The sequence below is a fragment of the Pithys albifrons genome, chromosome 5 (genome assembly GCF_047495875.1).
Source record: "Pithys albifrons albifrons isolate INPA30051 chromosome 5, PitAlb_v1, whole genome shotgun sequence".
Taxonomy (NCBI): Eukaryota; Metazoa; Chordata; class Aves; order Passeriformes; family Thamnophilidae; genus Pithys; species Pithys albifrons.
In genome coordinates, this window is record NC_092462.1 from 19,936,614 (window position 1) to 19,951,183 (window position 14,570).

At 38.9% G+C, this 14,570-nt stretch overlaps 1 protein-coding gene across 1 annotated transcript in view; it reads left to right on the plus strand.

Moving 5' to 3' along the window:
- Positions 1-11,859, plus strand: part of MMRN1 (multimerin 1) — a 43,616-nt gene extending 31,757 nt beyond the window's left edge. Inside the window, exons 6-8 of the mRNA XM_071555106.1 lie at positions 359-2,335; positions 8,381-8,527; positions 9,711-11,859. Of these exons, the coding sequence (XP_071411207.1) occupies positions 359-2,335; positions 8,381-8,527; positions 9,711-10,132 (2,546 nt within the window). The 3' untranslated portion in view covers positions 10,133-11,859. The remainder of the gene's footprint in view (positions 1-358; positions 2,336-8,380; positions 8,528-9,710) is intronic.
- The last annotated feature ends 2,711 nt before the right edge of the window (positions 11,860-14,570 follow it).

Consider the following 14,570-nt stretch of genomic DNA (forward strand, 5'->3'; position numbering starts at 1 on the left):
AGTGAAGAAAGGACACATAATTTTATAAGCAAGCCACAAAAGCACACAGATCACCTTCAGTGCTCAGAAACTACTTAACTAGGAGATCAAAGTTGATATCACATGCAGAGTCTGATTTGCCTTTTCAAAATAATAGCAAAACTACTGTTGATTTCAATAGGAACAGGGGGGAATCCTCAAACATTAGCCATCCTCTGCATTGCTCATCTTTAAATTTTGCTCAGTGGGTGGGTAACTTGGGGCACAGATTTGTGTGTTTCACTTCTGTACAGCACTGTTTGCTCACATTGTGGGAAAAACTTACATGTTGCTAAGAAAATTGGTTTGATTATTTCCATATTTCTCATTTTTTCCAAAGGTCTCAAATACAGAAGTATTAATGAATTGGTCAAAGACATATTCAGAGAAGACTTTAATGTATTTCAAGGTGAAATGCAAGAGAGTATGGCTCAGATTTTCAAGACTGTGTCTAGTTTATCAGGTGATCTTGAAAATACAAAAGAATTAGTCAAACACCTGAATGAAACCCAACAAAAATTTGCTCAGGAGAAAGATGATGGGCCAACAAAACTTGATATTTTGGAGCTAAAGAGTCACATGGTGCAAATGAAAGAGGAAATGACTCTCACTTGTGACAAGCCTATGAAAGCTTTACAAGACAAGCAGAAGTCGTTGGAAGTTAACTTGGAGCACCAGCAGTCAAGAAGTGCCATTTATTATGAGTCTTTAAATAGGACTCTTAGTGAAATGAGAGATGCTCATGAACAACTGTTATCAGCTGAACAGTCTTCAAGACAAAGCATCCCTTCAGCAGATAAGATCATGGAGTACAATCTTACAGAGTACATGTTCACACTGCATGAGAAAGTAAAGAAACAAGGCATGATGGTGCTGGAGATCTATGATGATTTAAGAGTCCAAGATAGCAAGATCAGCAATCTCAGTGTTGCACTGGAAATTCAGAGAGACTCTGTTCTGGGGATCTGTGATGACATGTTGTCAGAGAGCAGCACAAATTTCCAGATGCAGCTGGCAGCAACCCAAGAGAAGGTGCTTGTCTTAAACAAGAGTCTCTCTGACCTATTCCTTCCACTGGACAATAAGATGGACAAAATGAATGAGCAAATTAATGATTTGTGCTATGATATGGAGATCTTGCAACCCTTGATTGAACAAGGGGTACCTTTTAGTCTGACTTCAGAGTATGAACAACAAATTCAAGTTAAAGAATTCAATGAGAAGCTTGAAAACCTTACTACTGTCATTAACAGAGTAAGTTCTGCAATGAGGGAACTTTCCAAAACTCAGGAGGAACTTAAAAATGAATCTCAGGCTTATCAGGAACTGGTTGAGAGTCGTGTTAATGAATGCTCCATGGAAATGGAAGATGGATTAAACAAGACTATGATAATAATAAACAGTGCTATTGATTCTATTCAAGATAACTACGTGCTGAAAGATACGCTACATGATCTAAGAAATGAGACTGAAATCTGCTGTGGCAGAGCTGGGAAGCTGGACAGCCTCCTGGCTTTCATTCCACAGTTCCAACAGTTGAACGAATCCCTCCAGACACTGCTCAATAACAAGTATGAAGTCACTTCGCAAGTAGCACCATCTCTTTCTGATCTTCCATACGAGGAGCTTGACAAAAGTATCCTCCACAATTTCAGCAGAGTTTTCTACGTTTTGAATGATACATCATCAAAATTGGAAAATCAGCAACAAGATATCAGCCACCTGAAAGAAAAACTACTTGACTCCGTGGAGGAATCAAGGGACCATGAGGTTCGCCTTCTGAATGTAGAGTCAAAAATTTCCAAGTTTTTGGCAAGCAGCTGTGTCTCACTGAAAAGAACCAATGCTGCTTCAACAGAGAAAGAACAGGCGGTCTCACTTCAGCTCCAGGCGCTGAGTTCCAGGATCAAGGCCCTGGAAGCCAAGTCAATCCGTTTCTCAAACATCATTCCCCTTGTGAACAAGACAGCTCACGAGGCCTGGGGGCTGTGTCAGAACACCAACAACAGCATTCAGAAAGTGAATGCCAGTATACCTGTGCTAATTAAATCTGCTCAGCCAGACATACCCCTGCTGCAGAGAGGCCTCAAAGAGCTCATTGAATCTGTGCTTGAAGTAAAAGCAGGAACTATTTTGACAAATTTAACCCAACATGTTGACATATCTGTGGCAAATGCAGTGAACAATATCACCAAACTTCAGAAGCAGATGAAACCAATCATAAAGAAACCAGCCCCAGCAAAAAAAGCATCAGCAAACATCACCATGAGCCTGGCAAGCCGAAGTCAGAGGAACACGGATAATACTATAGATCCAGGTAATGCATTTTGCTCTGTTAAAAATCAGGATAATCTTAGTAAAGACTTATGTGACCATTGTGATGAACTGAGTGACAAAATTTGATTAAGAGTAAACCAAAAGTCTAAAGACTGCCACAAAGTGTTTCAGAGGAACTTGAGATTACTCCAGCCTTTTACCTGCAAGAGAATTTGTTTTTCTTATGAGGAGACTGCACTAAGGCATTTAGAAGCTCCATTTAATTTTCCTTAAATTCACATCTGATCATTTTAAGATACATGTACATGCACACACCCCTAGCTGCGAACCTGACCTTTGAAATGTAACTGACAGTTTAGACAAGATCTAAAGAACATGAATTTTGTGCCTGCATCTCAAGTAGTAATTTCAGTAAAAAACTATATGCATGCTGGGAGAGAAATATGGAGTTGCATCAGTACTTTGCAATGTCAGCAGGGGTGAAAAGTATCAAAAATCTGAAGCAAGTGAATACACCAAATGACTGTAATGAGGCTTTTGCTGGCTCCTGCAGGACTTCATTGAGATTACAGTTACAACAGTGTGTTCTTCCAAAAGCAGGAGTGCAGCCAATAAAGTAGGTTTGGCTTGAATCCACCTGGAGAACAGCTCAGTTGAGTAGGAGCTTATATCCTTAAAAAGGAAATTTGGAGTGTGATTTGCTCTTGAACTTAAATTCAAATGTCATCATGTGAAATTAATTCATATGAATGAATTTACAGAAGTACAAACTCTAAGTTATTACTTTTTGGAATCATACTTGAGTGAAAATCAATAGCCCAAGATAATGTTTTATGGAAATATAATTTCTGGCACAATACAGAAAAAGCAGAATGGTTAAGTAGCTAGCAATCCTGAGATGATTCTAGTTCACATAAAGATGATACAGATTCCTTAATGACAGAGACATGTCCAGATAGTTTTGAAGATTCAGACCTAAATCTTTTTTGCAAAGCACTCTTAAACTTACTAACATTTCTAAAACAACATTTGGTCCATATTGTGTGCAGATGTAGGAACAGTAAGAACTATAGCTCATCTTCATGTGCTACGGCCATGGACAATTTTTTTCCTCTTCCTTCCTTTCCCCACCTGGCTCCTTCATCTCCTCCTGTCCTAAGTACAGCACTTCTCAATAATCAATGGAAAGGATCATTTTTAAAGTCCCACTCCCATGAGTAGCTTGGCTTCTGCTGAAAACGCTCCCCAGTGAAGGATTTCAGTCCTTGGTTACCTTTTCAGTGAGAGAGGGGACACAGCTATTCCAGCAGGCAGTCACACTTAAAAGTGCACCAAGATTTGCCACATTCTTACTACAAATTAATTTGAATATTCTGCTATTAAAAAAGGCAGTTCTTTCTCAGTCATTTCTGTGTTATATCTATTCCTGGTACTGCATAGGAGTGAAATCCAAAACCTTTGCTAAAATTATGAGGAAATAAGATATGATGTCTGATCCTTCCCACATCTACTTGGTTGGCAAATAACATTAGTACTACCTACCTGGAGCATAGGAAGGTATCACCTGCTCTGTTTTTCACTCTGCATTAATGAATAAATGTCTTTTCTATTTATTATTTATCTCATACTAATTTTAACAAATAACTTGATAACAGTGGATGTATGCTCACTCTTATAGAAAGTGCAGATCTTTGCAAATGTTGAGAAGTCTTATTTTTCCACAAGGTTTCCATGTAGCAATGTTTATTCAGACTTTTCCATCTATGATGAGTTTTGTACTTGATAGTGTTGCATGCCTAGCAAAGTCATACATTACATTTCTGTAAACTAAAGAAGTGAGGCCATTATCCTAATTAACAAGTATCCATCTTCTGCCTGGGTACACTTTACTTCTCCAGGAAAGCTTTTTCTCTCAAATTCCAGAACACCACCCAGAGATTTGTGCTACCTCTACTAAAATATGTAGAAGAAACCCCAAGGCATAATTGGCTAATTATAAAAAGTTTTTAATCTTAGATTGTCTTTTTCAATTAAAGGTAGAAAGAGATGAATGACAATTCTCGTTGATTCCAATATGTTCAATATTTGATCCTACTCTAACAGATTGGGGTTTTCCTTGGCTTTAATGTGTTCAGGATTTTACCCTGAGGATTTTACCTTCCCAAGCAGTTGAAATCAAATGAAAACCATGTGAGTTTGCATTGCTTATGCAGGGACATGTACCTTTACAGTCCTCCCATATTGTGGAATGAAGTAAAGAAAAGGTTTATGTTATGAGAGATGAAAACACCAACACTTTGTCTGACATTTAGTGTAATGGCAACCCAGAGTGAATAAAAGACACCCTTAAGACAGCTTCAGTATCTAACATAGCGGATACGACAGCCTTTAAAAATATACATATATACTCAGTGACTCTTCATTAGTCTTGGGTGCGGATTTTGGTTGGTCCTACCTTTCAATGCACTGTTCTACTGTAGAAATCTGTGATGCAGTGTGAGGGCAGCTTAGATCAGTCTCCATTTTCCTATTGCTTTTAGTCCTGTGTCTATTTTCTAAGGAATCTAGAGGCTGCTGTGCTTTCCAAAGGTCTATGTGCTCTCTTGTTGTGGATTTTGCTCTGTTCAGATTACTCCACCCTCCTATCAACCTGAATAACTGAGTGAAGCTCTGTTATATTTATGTATTTAAAACAGTGTAACTGTATGAGGTAATTTATTTCAATTCTCATTTCCTCTGTATTTATTCTGATTTTGTTTGCACAGTTTTTTCTGACTTGTAACAGAAATGCAAGCTTCCATCGTTGCCTTATCATTCAAGCCTGCAGTGAAATTAACCTATTTAAACATTTTCCATATTGTGTTTTAATTGCACAACTTTCATGCTTATTCCAGCTTAGTTCGATGACATACACCTCAATTTTGTATATTTACACTTTAGACTAATAGGTTGTTAAAACTGTATTCTTGCTTTTAATTTGGTGATCCTAAAATCATCACACTGGAAGTATTAAATACCTCTGCTCAACAGAGAAATAGAGTTTCCAGAGTCCAAGCAGCTCAGATGACTATTGACAATCTGCCCCCACCCAAAACCCAAGGACACAGCAGAGGCATCTCTTCTTGCTTTTTGCCCAAGAGCACTGTGGGTGAACCTTTGTGCTTCACCCTACACAGAACTTATACCTGAATTCCCTGGGCATCCTGCCCTAGCCTCCTGATGCACACCCTGCCCATGGGTCTTGGATCCCTCTTTCAGCTCAAGCCAAACTCCAAGACCTCTTCAGTTGTTCAGGACTGTCACTAACCCCGGTTACCATGATCAGCCTGTTATGCTCAGCTTGTCCCCTGTCCAGGCGAGGCACCAGCCCTGCTGTCATCCCCAGTTCCTTAGTGCTGGCCCAGGTGAAGCTGTCTTTCTCCTGGTCCCTGATATTCCTTACATCTTCACTCCTGAGTATGGCCATAGCTTTTATCACTGTCAGACTCAGAGCACCAAGCCAGGGGAGATTAATAACTGTAGGCTGACAACCAGTTTGACCCTGTGCAAGCAAGGTGGTTTAGTAGATTCCCAGGCTCTTCCAATCTCCTAGGACTTCCTGAGAAACAGCTATAGATAACTAAATATTAAAAAAATGCTGATCAGTTACTTCCTGTTCAGAAGCATTTCCAAATTGAACCACTGGAGTCACTTCCTTCCTTAAGAAGACCATTAAATTGCTAAATATTAGATTTGCTTTAAAACAACTCTCCAGTAGGTACTGACAGAGCTTCATTATTTGTTTGAAGATTTGTTTGCACAGCATTGGCAGTCTATTTTCCAAAAAAGCTTCTGGATATTTGTCCTCCCAAAGAGTAGCAAAACTGAACATTAACTCTCTATCCTCACTCCTACCATACCAAGTGTAATTAGAAACTGCATTCAGTTTATTTCCTGCTATTAATAGCTACAATTTAAGCCTTCAATTTACAGTCTCTGTCTTTTACTCATCTATGCTATTAAGTTGTGAAAGATTAATTAACATTAAAATATGTAATATAGTAGGAAATCCTTTCCTAGTCTGAACCTCTTGGCATCTTTACCCTAAGAAGAGAATATGGACATAGTGTCTCAGGACAGCCTCCAGTAAGAAAAAAAAGAAAAAGAAAATACTGGGTAGAAAAGCAGCCTCAGCCAAAAACATGCTATTGTAGCATAGTTACATAGATTACCTGCACAGGGAAGATCTATGGCATTTACCTCTTACTCTGAAAGTCCTAACTTGACTCAACTCCCTTCCCAGCTTCTCCTACTTCTAGCAAATGGAGGAGCTTCCCAGCTGCCATTAAGCAATGCTGCATCTGGAGGGTTAATATAATGTAGATAAAGTTATGCCTGAATTTGAATTAACTCCAGGGTTAAGTTCAGGCAAAATCACCCCACAGCAGACTTTTAAAATATGAGTCTTAATCTCATTGTTGCTTCCTTTTTGTGATCGTTTTCCTGTTTCTTGGATTTACTTCTTGTTTATAATAAGTCGAGGCCAATTAGCAGAGAGACTGTCGTGTTTTTACACAAAGCTTTTGTATTTTGGGAATAAGGTCCAGTTAGCACAATCAGCTGTTTTCCTTCCTTTTCTGCTTTCCTTTCACACTTGGTAATTGTGTGGATTCTTGGTAAATATGAGTGAAATGTTGTGGATGCTTGGTAAATGTAAGTGAAAAATAAGTTCAATTAAGCGTGCAGCAAAACTATTATCTGAGAGGAAAACCATTATTTCCTCATGTCCAGTTGCCTGTGCTGTGACCCCAGTCATGACAGTCCTAAATTGCTTTATTTCAGGCATTAAGGGAAGGGCATTATTTTCTGTGGAGGGAATTACTGTTGTGTTTTTAAATCATATTCTATATCAGAGTAAATTCAAGTGTCACTGTAGCATGTGCCTTGGCATTCTGCTCACTGAACTAAATTATCACACAGAAACAGTTTGCCTTAATGTAGCAGTCCGTGAAATGGCTGGTTGGGAATCTGAAGATAACATGAGAATTACTGAAATATCTGTGTGAAGCTCCTGCTCAACATTTCTCTGGCAATAAGTAGATCTTTTTATGCAAGACTTTTCCTGTTCTGATCTACCAATCTAGATTTACAGGACTGTATGGAGTTCTCTTTCCAGAGGTCTGCTGGTATTTCCTGGCAAAGAAAATGTTCATTTGCTAAAACATCTGACTTTTATTTAACCAAAGTAAGAGAAATGAAAAATGTGTGTTTTGGGAATCCGTTGTGTTCAGAATTTTTCATAGCAATATTTAATTTTTAATGTGACCTGAATTTTCTTCCCCCAAAAAACCTGTTATGACAACACATTATACAAATACAGTTGGTAGTTACTCTCTCAGAGCTCAGCAGCACTAGTCTGACAGATTTCTTTGTATCAGATGAGTGTTATTTGGCCACCCTGTATATAGTTGGGAACAGAGGCAAGGACATCCTCTGTGAGTGTGCTCTGGAAAGCCACCTGTTTGGTATAACTTTCATTGCTTGCTATGCAAAACTTTTACAACAGTCTTGGTAGATATCCTGGAATTGAGTTACTTGTGGACAAGCACTGGAAGTGGTTTGGATAACATTTAAGATCTTTCATCACCAGCAGCCAAACTCTCCTGCAATGGTCATTGCACACCTGGGTAGGTAATGTCATAGACAAGACCGTGCAACCTGTGCACCAGCAGTACAAAATTCACGTTTTAGAATACCCAAGGATAAGCTGACTTTGTCCAGAAACAGCAGCCTGATCTAAATTCTTTGGAGGATCTTTCACCTCATTGCATGTACTTGACTCTCTGAGACAAGCAGAACTTGGCATTTGCAGGGAATATTGAATATCTTGAAAGTTAGCTGAGGGCATGCTGAGTTCAAGTAAACATGGATTGGACCAGACAAGGTTCTGAACAGCCTGGACATAATGTGACGTTGGCCTTCACAAAGAACTTCAGCAGAAATTATGAATTGACGAAGACCCTTTCCAAAATACTGTAAACTTGGGAAATGTCTCTGTAAGGACATTGTGACTGAGGTTGTTGGTTTTCTTCCCTCTCTTTCACAGGGCAGTATTCAGCTTGTGTCAGTTCCCCGTGCCAGAATGGAGGGACCTGTATCAATGACAGGCAGAGTTTTGTTTGTGCGTGTCGCCACCCTTTCGGAGGAGCCAACTGCAGCGCGAAGCTCATGAACGACAATTCCCTGAGTGTCGGCAAGTATTTAGTAGTGCAATATGCTGGCAGTATGGGCCTCTGCCCCAGGGCCTAATTAGAGAGCATTTGCTGGTCAGAGGTCTCACATTTCACTTTAATGAGTGCCAACTCTAGTAGTAGTGTCCTGTGTTTTGGTGCTGAAGACATCAGTCCCAGTGGGTGACTCATGATCTCTTTCTTTAATATGACAAGATGATGGGATTAAATTGGTTTGGGACCTGCCACAATAGCTGGAAACCTCCCTGCTGAAATGTGCTGAGTTGAGGGTATACAATGGATGCGTTTCAACATAACGTCATGAAGTTTGAAGGGGGAGGTAAAGTCACCTCATTGGGGAATACTAACTTTAACAGGGCCATAAATGCTCCATAAATGCCAGTAGTTACCAAATTGTGTCGTACTGTGGCCTCAAGGAGTCATGCTAGGCATGCCTCTGAATTCCATCAACAAAGGATGCAGCCCTTGAAAGATATTTCATTTAAACAAAACAAATAAAACAATAACAACAAAAACAAAGACCAAACAGAACATATAAGGACAAATAACACAACCCCCCTACCCCCATGGAAACTATGCTTATTCAGTCCAGAAAACAAATAAGTAATTTACATCCAGGCCACATGGAATGTGAATTATATGCATCTTTCAGCAGTCATTTGGTTGATTTTCACTCATGGCAGCATATGAGTGAATTAAATCATTTATACAAAAGCAGGGAATGATAGTGTGCAGACTCAGCTTGAAGAGAAACACATTCACTTTTATTCCTTCATTTAACATCAGGAGTGCTAAATATCTTCTGTGTTTCTCTAAGATTTATGGAGAAATTCTTGGCTTTAGCTCACTCACATGAACAATGAGAAAGATCCTGGGGTGTGGAAAATCTAGAAGCAGGTGTAGAGTGAAAAAAAATCTCCCTTAATGATAGCTTAGTATAGGCAAATAAAAAAATCCCCTTTCTGTTTCTAAAATTTTTCTTTGGTGGATACATCTAGCACTAATTGTGAAGAAAATTACTTTTATACAATATAGAAAAATGTGTTTTTGCAGAAATACTATGTTTCAGTTGTTCAAGCTACAGTATGGTGTGATTTCAGACAAGTTGCTTTTGATTTTCTGGCTGGTCAGAGTTGCTTTTCTACAGTGTAACACCACTTGAAATTGTTCTTCATTCCTTTCCAGATTTTTCAAAAGGATCGTACAGATATGCACCTATGGTGGCTTTTTTTGCCTCTCATACATATGGAATGACAACTCCAGGACCCATCAGATTTAACAACCTGGATGTCAACTATGGCACTTCGTTTGCCCCAGCAACTGGGAAGTTCCATGTTCCATACCTGGGGGTCTATGTTTTTGAATATACCATTGAATCATTTAGTTCACATGCCTCTGGCTATCTGGTCGTTGATGGAATAGACAAACTCACTTTTCAGGCTGAAAATATTAATAGTAACAAGTACACTGACAGAGTAATTACTGGAAATGCTTTATTAGAATTAAATTATGGTCAAGAAGTCTGGCTCAGGTTGGCAACTGGCTCTATACCAGCCAAGTATCCACCAGTAACTACATTCAGTGGTTACTTGTTGTATCGTACCTAAGTCAATCATAAATGTAAGCAGTTAGTCAAATGAAGCAACATGCATGTGAATTTAGCTTTGCTTTTAAATACTTTGTTTCTTTAAAAGCAGTAAGTTTCTGAAAGTAGTCAGCGTAATGACGTTTGTGGTGCTGACTCTCCTGGAGTTGTTTGGTTGCAGCCATGTGCACAACCACCAAGAGTCCACAGGCTGGAGATACAGGAAAAATAAGCATCTTTCTTATGCAAGCATGACTGGGAAGCACAAGTCTAATTATGTTCTGCAGTTACAATGCATAGACATACTTAAGGTTGGTGAGAATCTGTTCTCATGACAAAGCTGATTTTGATTATTCCTTTACACCTTGATTGCATACCAAAAGTGGTGGATAGATTTTAATGACTTAGATGCCAGGTTACTACTTGGCTCATTGTATCCATCATATACATTCTGTTTTGAAAAAAAATTCTTTTTAATTTTGCCTGACATTATTCACTACATACTTTGATATGGCAGCATTTAATCATTTTTAAACGTAACCAGTAAGATAGCAAACTGAGTTGTTTTTATCTGGCAGCAAAAAACCTAAGAGGGATACATCCAGATTAGAAATAATGTACTCATTTTTAGCAGTGAGTATAAGTAGTCACAGGAAAAACACCATAATGGATTTGGTGGATTCTCTCTGTTGCTTGAAATATTTAAACCACACCTGGATTTTCCTTAGATGATAAGTTATAGAGCAAACATGGTTATATTGGCTTCACACACACTTTAGCCTTTGACCTACAAAGTATACAAGGTTAAATTACATAACCAAAGTGTGTTCTAAGTTCGAGCTCTATTTCATTCTGCATGTGATTTTTCAAGCACCAATCCAATAAAAAATTGCTTTTAGTTTATGCTATAACTGTCTGAAAAAATAAACCCTTGAGTTTGCACCCTTATCCTTTGCAAAGTCCCAGGTTGCTGCAGTTTCTTGATATCCTCTCACCTGGTGTGACTGCCAGCTTATTGCCCTTGTTAACACTAATTGATCAGGTTTTATGTGTCTCTGTGTTTGTCTCTCATTTCTTAAAAGCTGAAGAAAGTATGATCTATGCCAATTTATTGAAGCCCAGAATGTTTTGAAGCTCCCTGAAATATTTTGTTCTCCACTGTCAGGAACTTTCCTTGAAAACTCATAAGAATCTTCAGTTCTCTTCTTAGTATTACTTAATTTACCTTACCAGATCTTAACAAGGATGTCCATGAAATTACTGAATTCTTCCCATGCTGTATGTGGATAAGATAATCTCTTTCCTCAGATATATAAATCTCTATTTTATTTTTCCAAACTGAAATGCACATTCTCTACCAGAAGCACTGGTACTGAAGCATGTCCATGGGCATGTGCTTGTGGGTTGTGGCTACCTGAACTACAAAAGTGTGCAGCACTGAAGAGGATCCCCCCAGCTGCAGGGAGGCATCCGACTGTGGCTTATGGTAAGAACAGCAGTTGAGAACTGATGAGAGCTTTCAATATAAGCCCATTTTCTGAGACCCTAAATCCACTAACTGATTGTGAAGAGGTCTTCCAGCACAAAAATAGTTATTAAAATATCCTGTGTTTTCTTGAAGGATCTGGAAAAAAAAACAAAAAACCAAACCAAAACAGTGTTTAGGATAAGGGTCAACTGCAAATTTTAACAGATTGGGATGTTTTACTCTTCTTATTTTTGCTTTGGGTTTTTTTGAGGCCAGAAATACTTTCTTATGTGTAATTGATTGATTCTTAATGTACCATGAACCCTGAATGAATGTGCTACAGACCTTTCTCCTGTTGCATACGATACTTTTCTGTAAACAGTCAAAATCTTTGATACAGCACTAACTCAGCCTACCGTATCATTGAATTTTGTCAAATATAATGACCACAAGCCCCAGACCCTCATATGACTTTGTCATTTTAATGTGTTTAGTCCTCTTCATTCCTGCTGTGGTTATGGCTAAATGGCATGAAAATTACTCTGCAGATGAAATTCAAATGACCCACCAGAGACTGCATCTCTGTTTTAATGTGACTTTCTTCGCCCTTGCTGCCCTTCTCTCTAAATTCTTCAAGCTGGGTCCTCATCTTCACAGGCACTGTTTCCCCCAGCAACCAGATAATTTCTATGCCGTTGTAATGGTTTTCTTTCTTCTTTTCTTTTTCCCTTTTTTTACTCACAAACCTAAAATTTTGGGGGCTAAAATAAGTATTCTGATTAAAACCTCATTTGCAGGAATAGCACTTAGAAAATTAATTTCCCAATAGAAAGTACCGAGGCTAATTCTCAATCTACTATTTAAAATATGGAAAAAATTAATATTTTAAAAGTATAATAAATGCACCCTCCCCTTTTTATACTGTGTAACCATCCATTCAAATCTTTCCTCAGATGTATTAAAACTCTGTAGTTGTCTTTGTCTATTGTTAAAAAGTAAAATGCAGATTCTTCACTGTAAAGATAGGTTTGCTTCAGCCACTGAAGCTTATTTATGGGCCTGTAACTATGTACCTGAGCTGCCTGGACTAATGAAGCACACAATATTAAAAAATAACTGAGGATCAATAAAATCAGTCAGCCTACCCATTATGCAGAATAGACAGCAATCAGTCTGAACTCCCAGGAGAACTTTTCAGGCATTAACCAGGAAAGGTAGCTCCTGAGGCACTTTGTCACCCCTCTGTTTCCATTTTCATGCTCTGATTTGCATTCTCTCATGATAGCAGACAGCAAATCTGAATGCTCATCTCTACCCACAGCTCTTGTGAGGGACCACAAAGCCATCCTGAGCCTTTGTACTTCAGAGTGAGCAGTGTTCTCTTTATTTGGGTGACTCAATAACCATGGCAACATTTTATCTGGTCTGGTTTGACAAGCCCATCCAATTTACTACAGCCTTTGCATTATCATTTTCTCACCTACACCAACCAAGTTATTGCTGAATGTGTTCCCCAGCCCCTCGTACTCTCAGCATTCACACTGAGAACAGCGGTTTGTTTTCCTCACATACCATTTCTAGCTGAGTAGCCAGCACAACCCCGCCTCGCTCCAGCTCATGCCAAGCTTCCCTGCCAACACAGGCCTGCCTGATGCTGACTCGTGGGTATTGCCGTCTGTCCCTACATCTGGGATATTTTTGTTCAATGATTTTTTTTTCTCTGCGATAATAACATCTACATTGGCAGCAAGCAGGAAGAAAGCCATTATTTCTGAATTCAGGATGTGACTGAATGCATCTATTAGGAGCAACACTGCAGCTAAACCCCACCAAAATCAGTGGGTATCTGATGATTAAGTACCTTCAACAGCGGGATAACAAGTGCATTGAGGCAGTTGCAAAACTGAATCTCCCTCAACTCGTGCAGGTGAGCAGGAGAGAGCAAAACAATGCAAAATAAATAAGAAAACACGCAAACAGTTTGGGCATCTATAAAGAACCGAAGTGTGTATATACCATGACTTTGCACATCTGTCACTGGTGGCTGCTACTTGAGTACAGAACTATTGCCTAGCAGATGCATTGACTTCATTAACCCCTTCAGGCCACCAGGTGTATCACAGAGTTAACAAGGCCTACATTTTTTTATTCAGTTTTAATTTGATGAATCCATACTTCTTTCTATGCTTGGCTGTGTGCTAGAAATCCTGAACTCAATACTCATGTTTCCACGCTAGAGTGTTATCAACAACAGAAGACAGAAACCTTCTCTAGTTATTGCAGAAGAATGTTTTGTACTTACTAAGTCTTCCTGGTACAAACACATTTTCAGCAGCTTTATAAGAAGTACGTGCATTTATCACCACTTTGCATTTAAAATATACAGTAGAAGTTTCACTGTAGTAATTTTCTCTTTGCAAAGCTGCCACTCTCCCTTTTTGCATGATAGCAGTGATGGCAGGAGAGTTCTCAAGAGTGAGCTATTAATAAAACACTGTCTTCAGACAGGACTCCAGTTGAGAGTGCTTGATAGGAAAGCTTTATCAGCAAGCTGCTTCCTAGCTGAAGTTGCTATAGATATGTTACAACCAACACACTGGCTCATAATGAACTTCCTTGCCCTGCTTCCCCACCCTCAGAAATCTGTGGTGGCTGCTAGCTGAAAACAGTCTTCTGCATTCACATGTCACATATAAACAAGCCAAAGTGTTTCTGAAAATATTTATTGTGGCGCTTGCTGTTCAAGATTCTCATCTTACAAAAAGCAAGTTGCAAACAAAACAGACTATGGCTGTTTACAAACAGTATACAAGTACTCCCAGAAAGTTTGTTATTCAGATTTGCAGGAGTTGGGAGATACAATTCAAATGATCTAAAGTGCCCAAAAGTGCTTTGTGAATAACAAAAGCTTTTTGAATGGTTTTTGAACCCACTATTGGAAACCAGTATATCTCGCATCCACACAGATTTAGGGGGATGAATGGCAATGTCA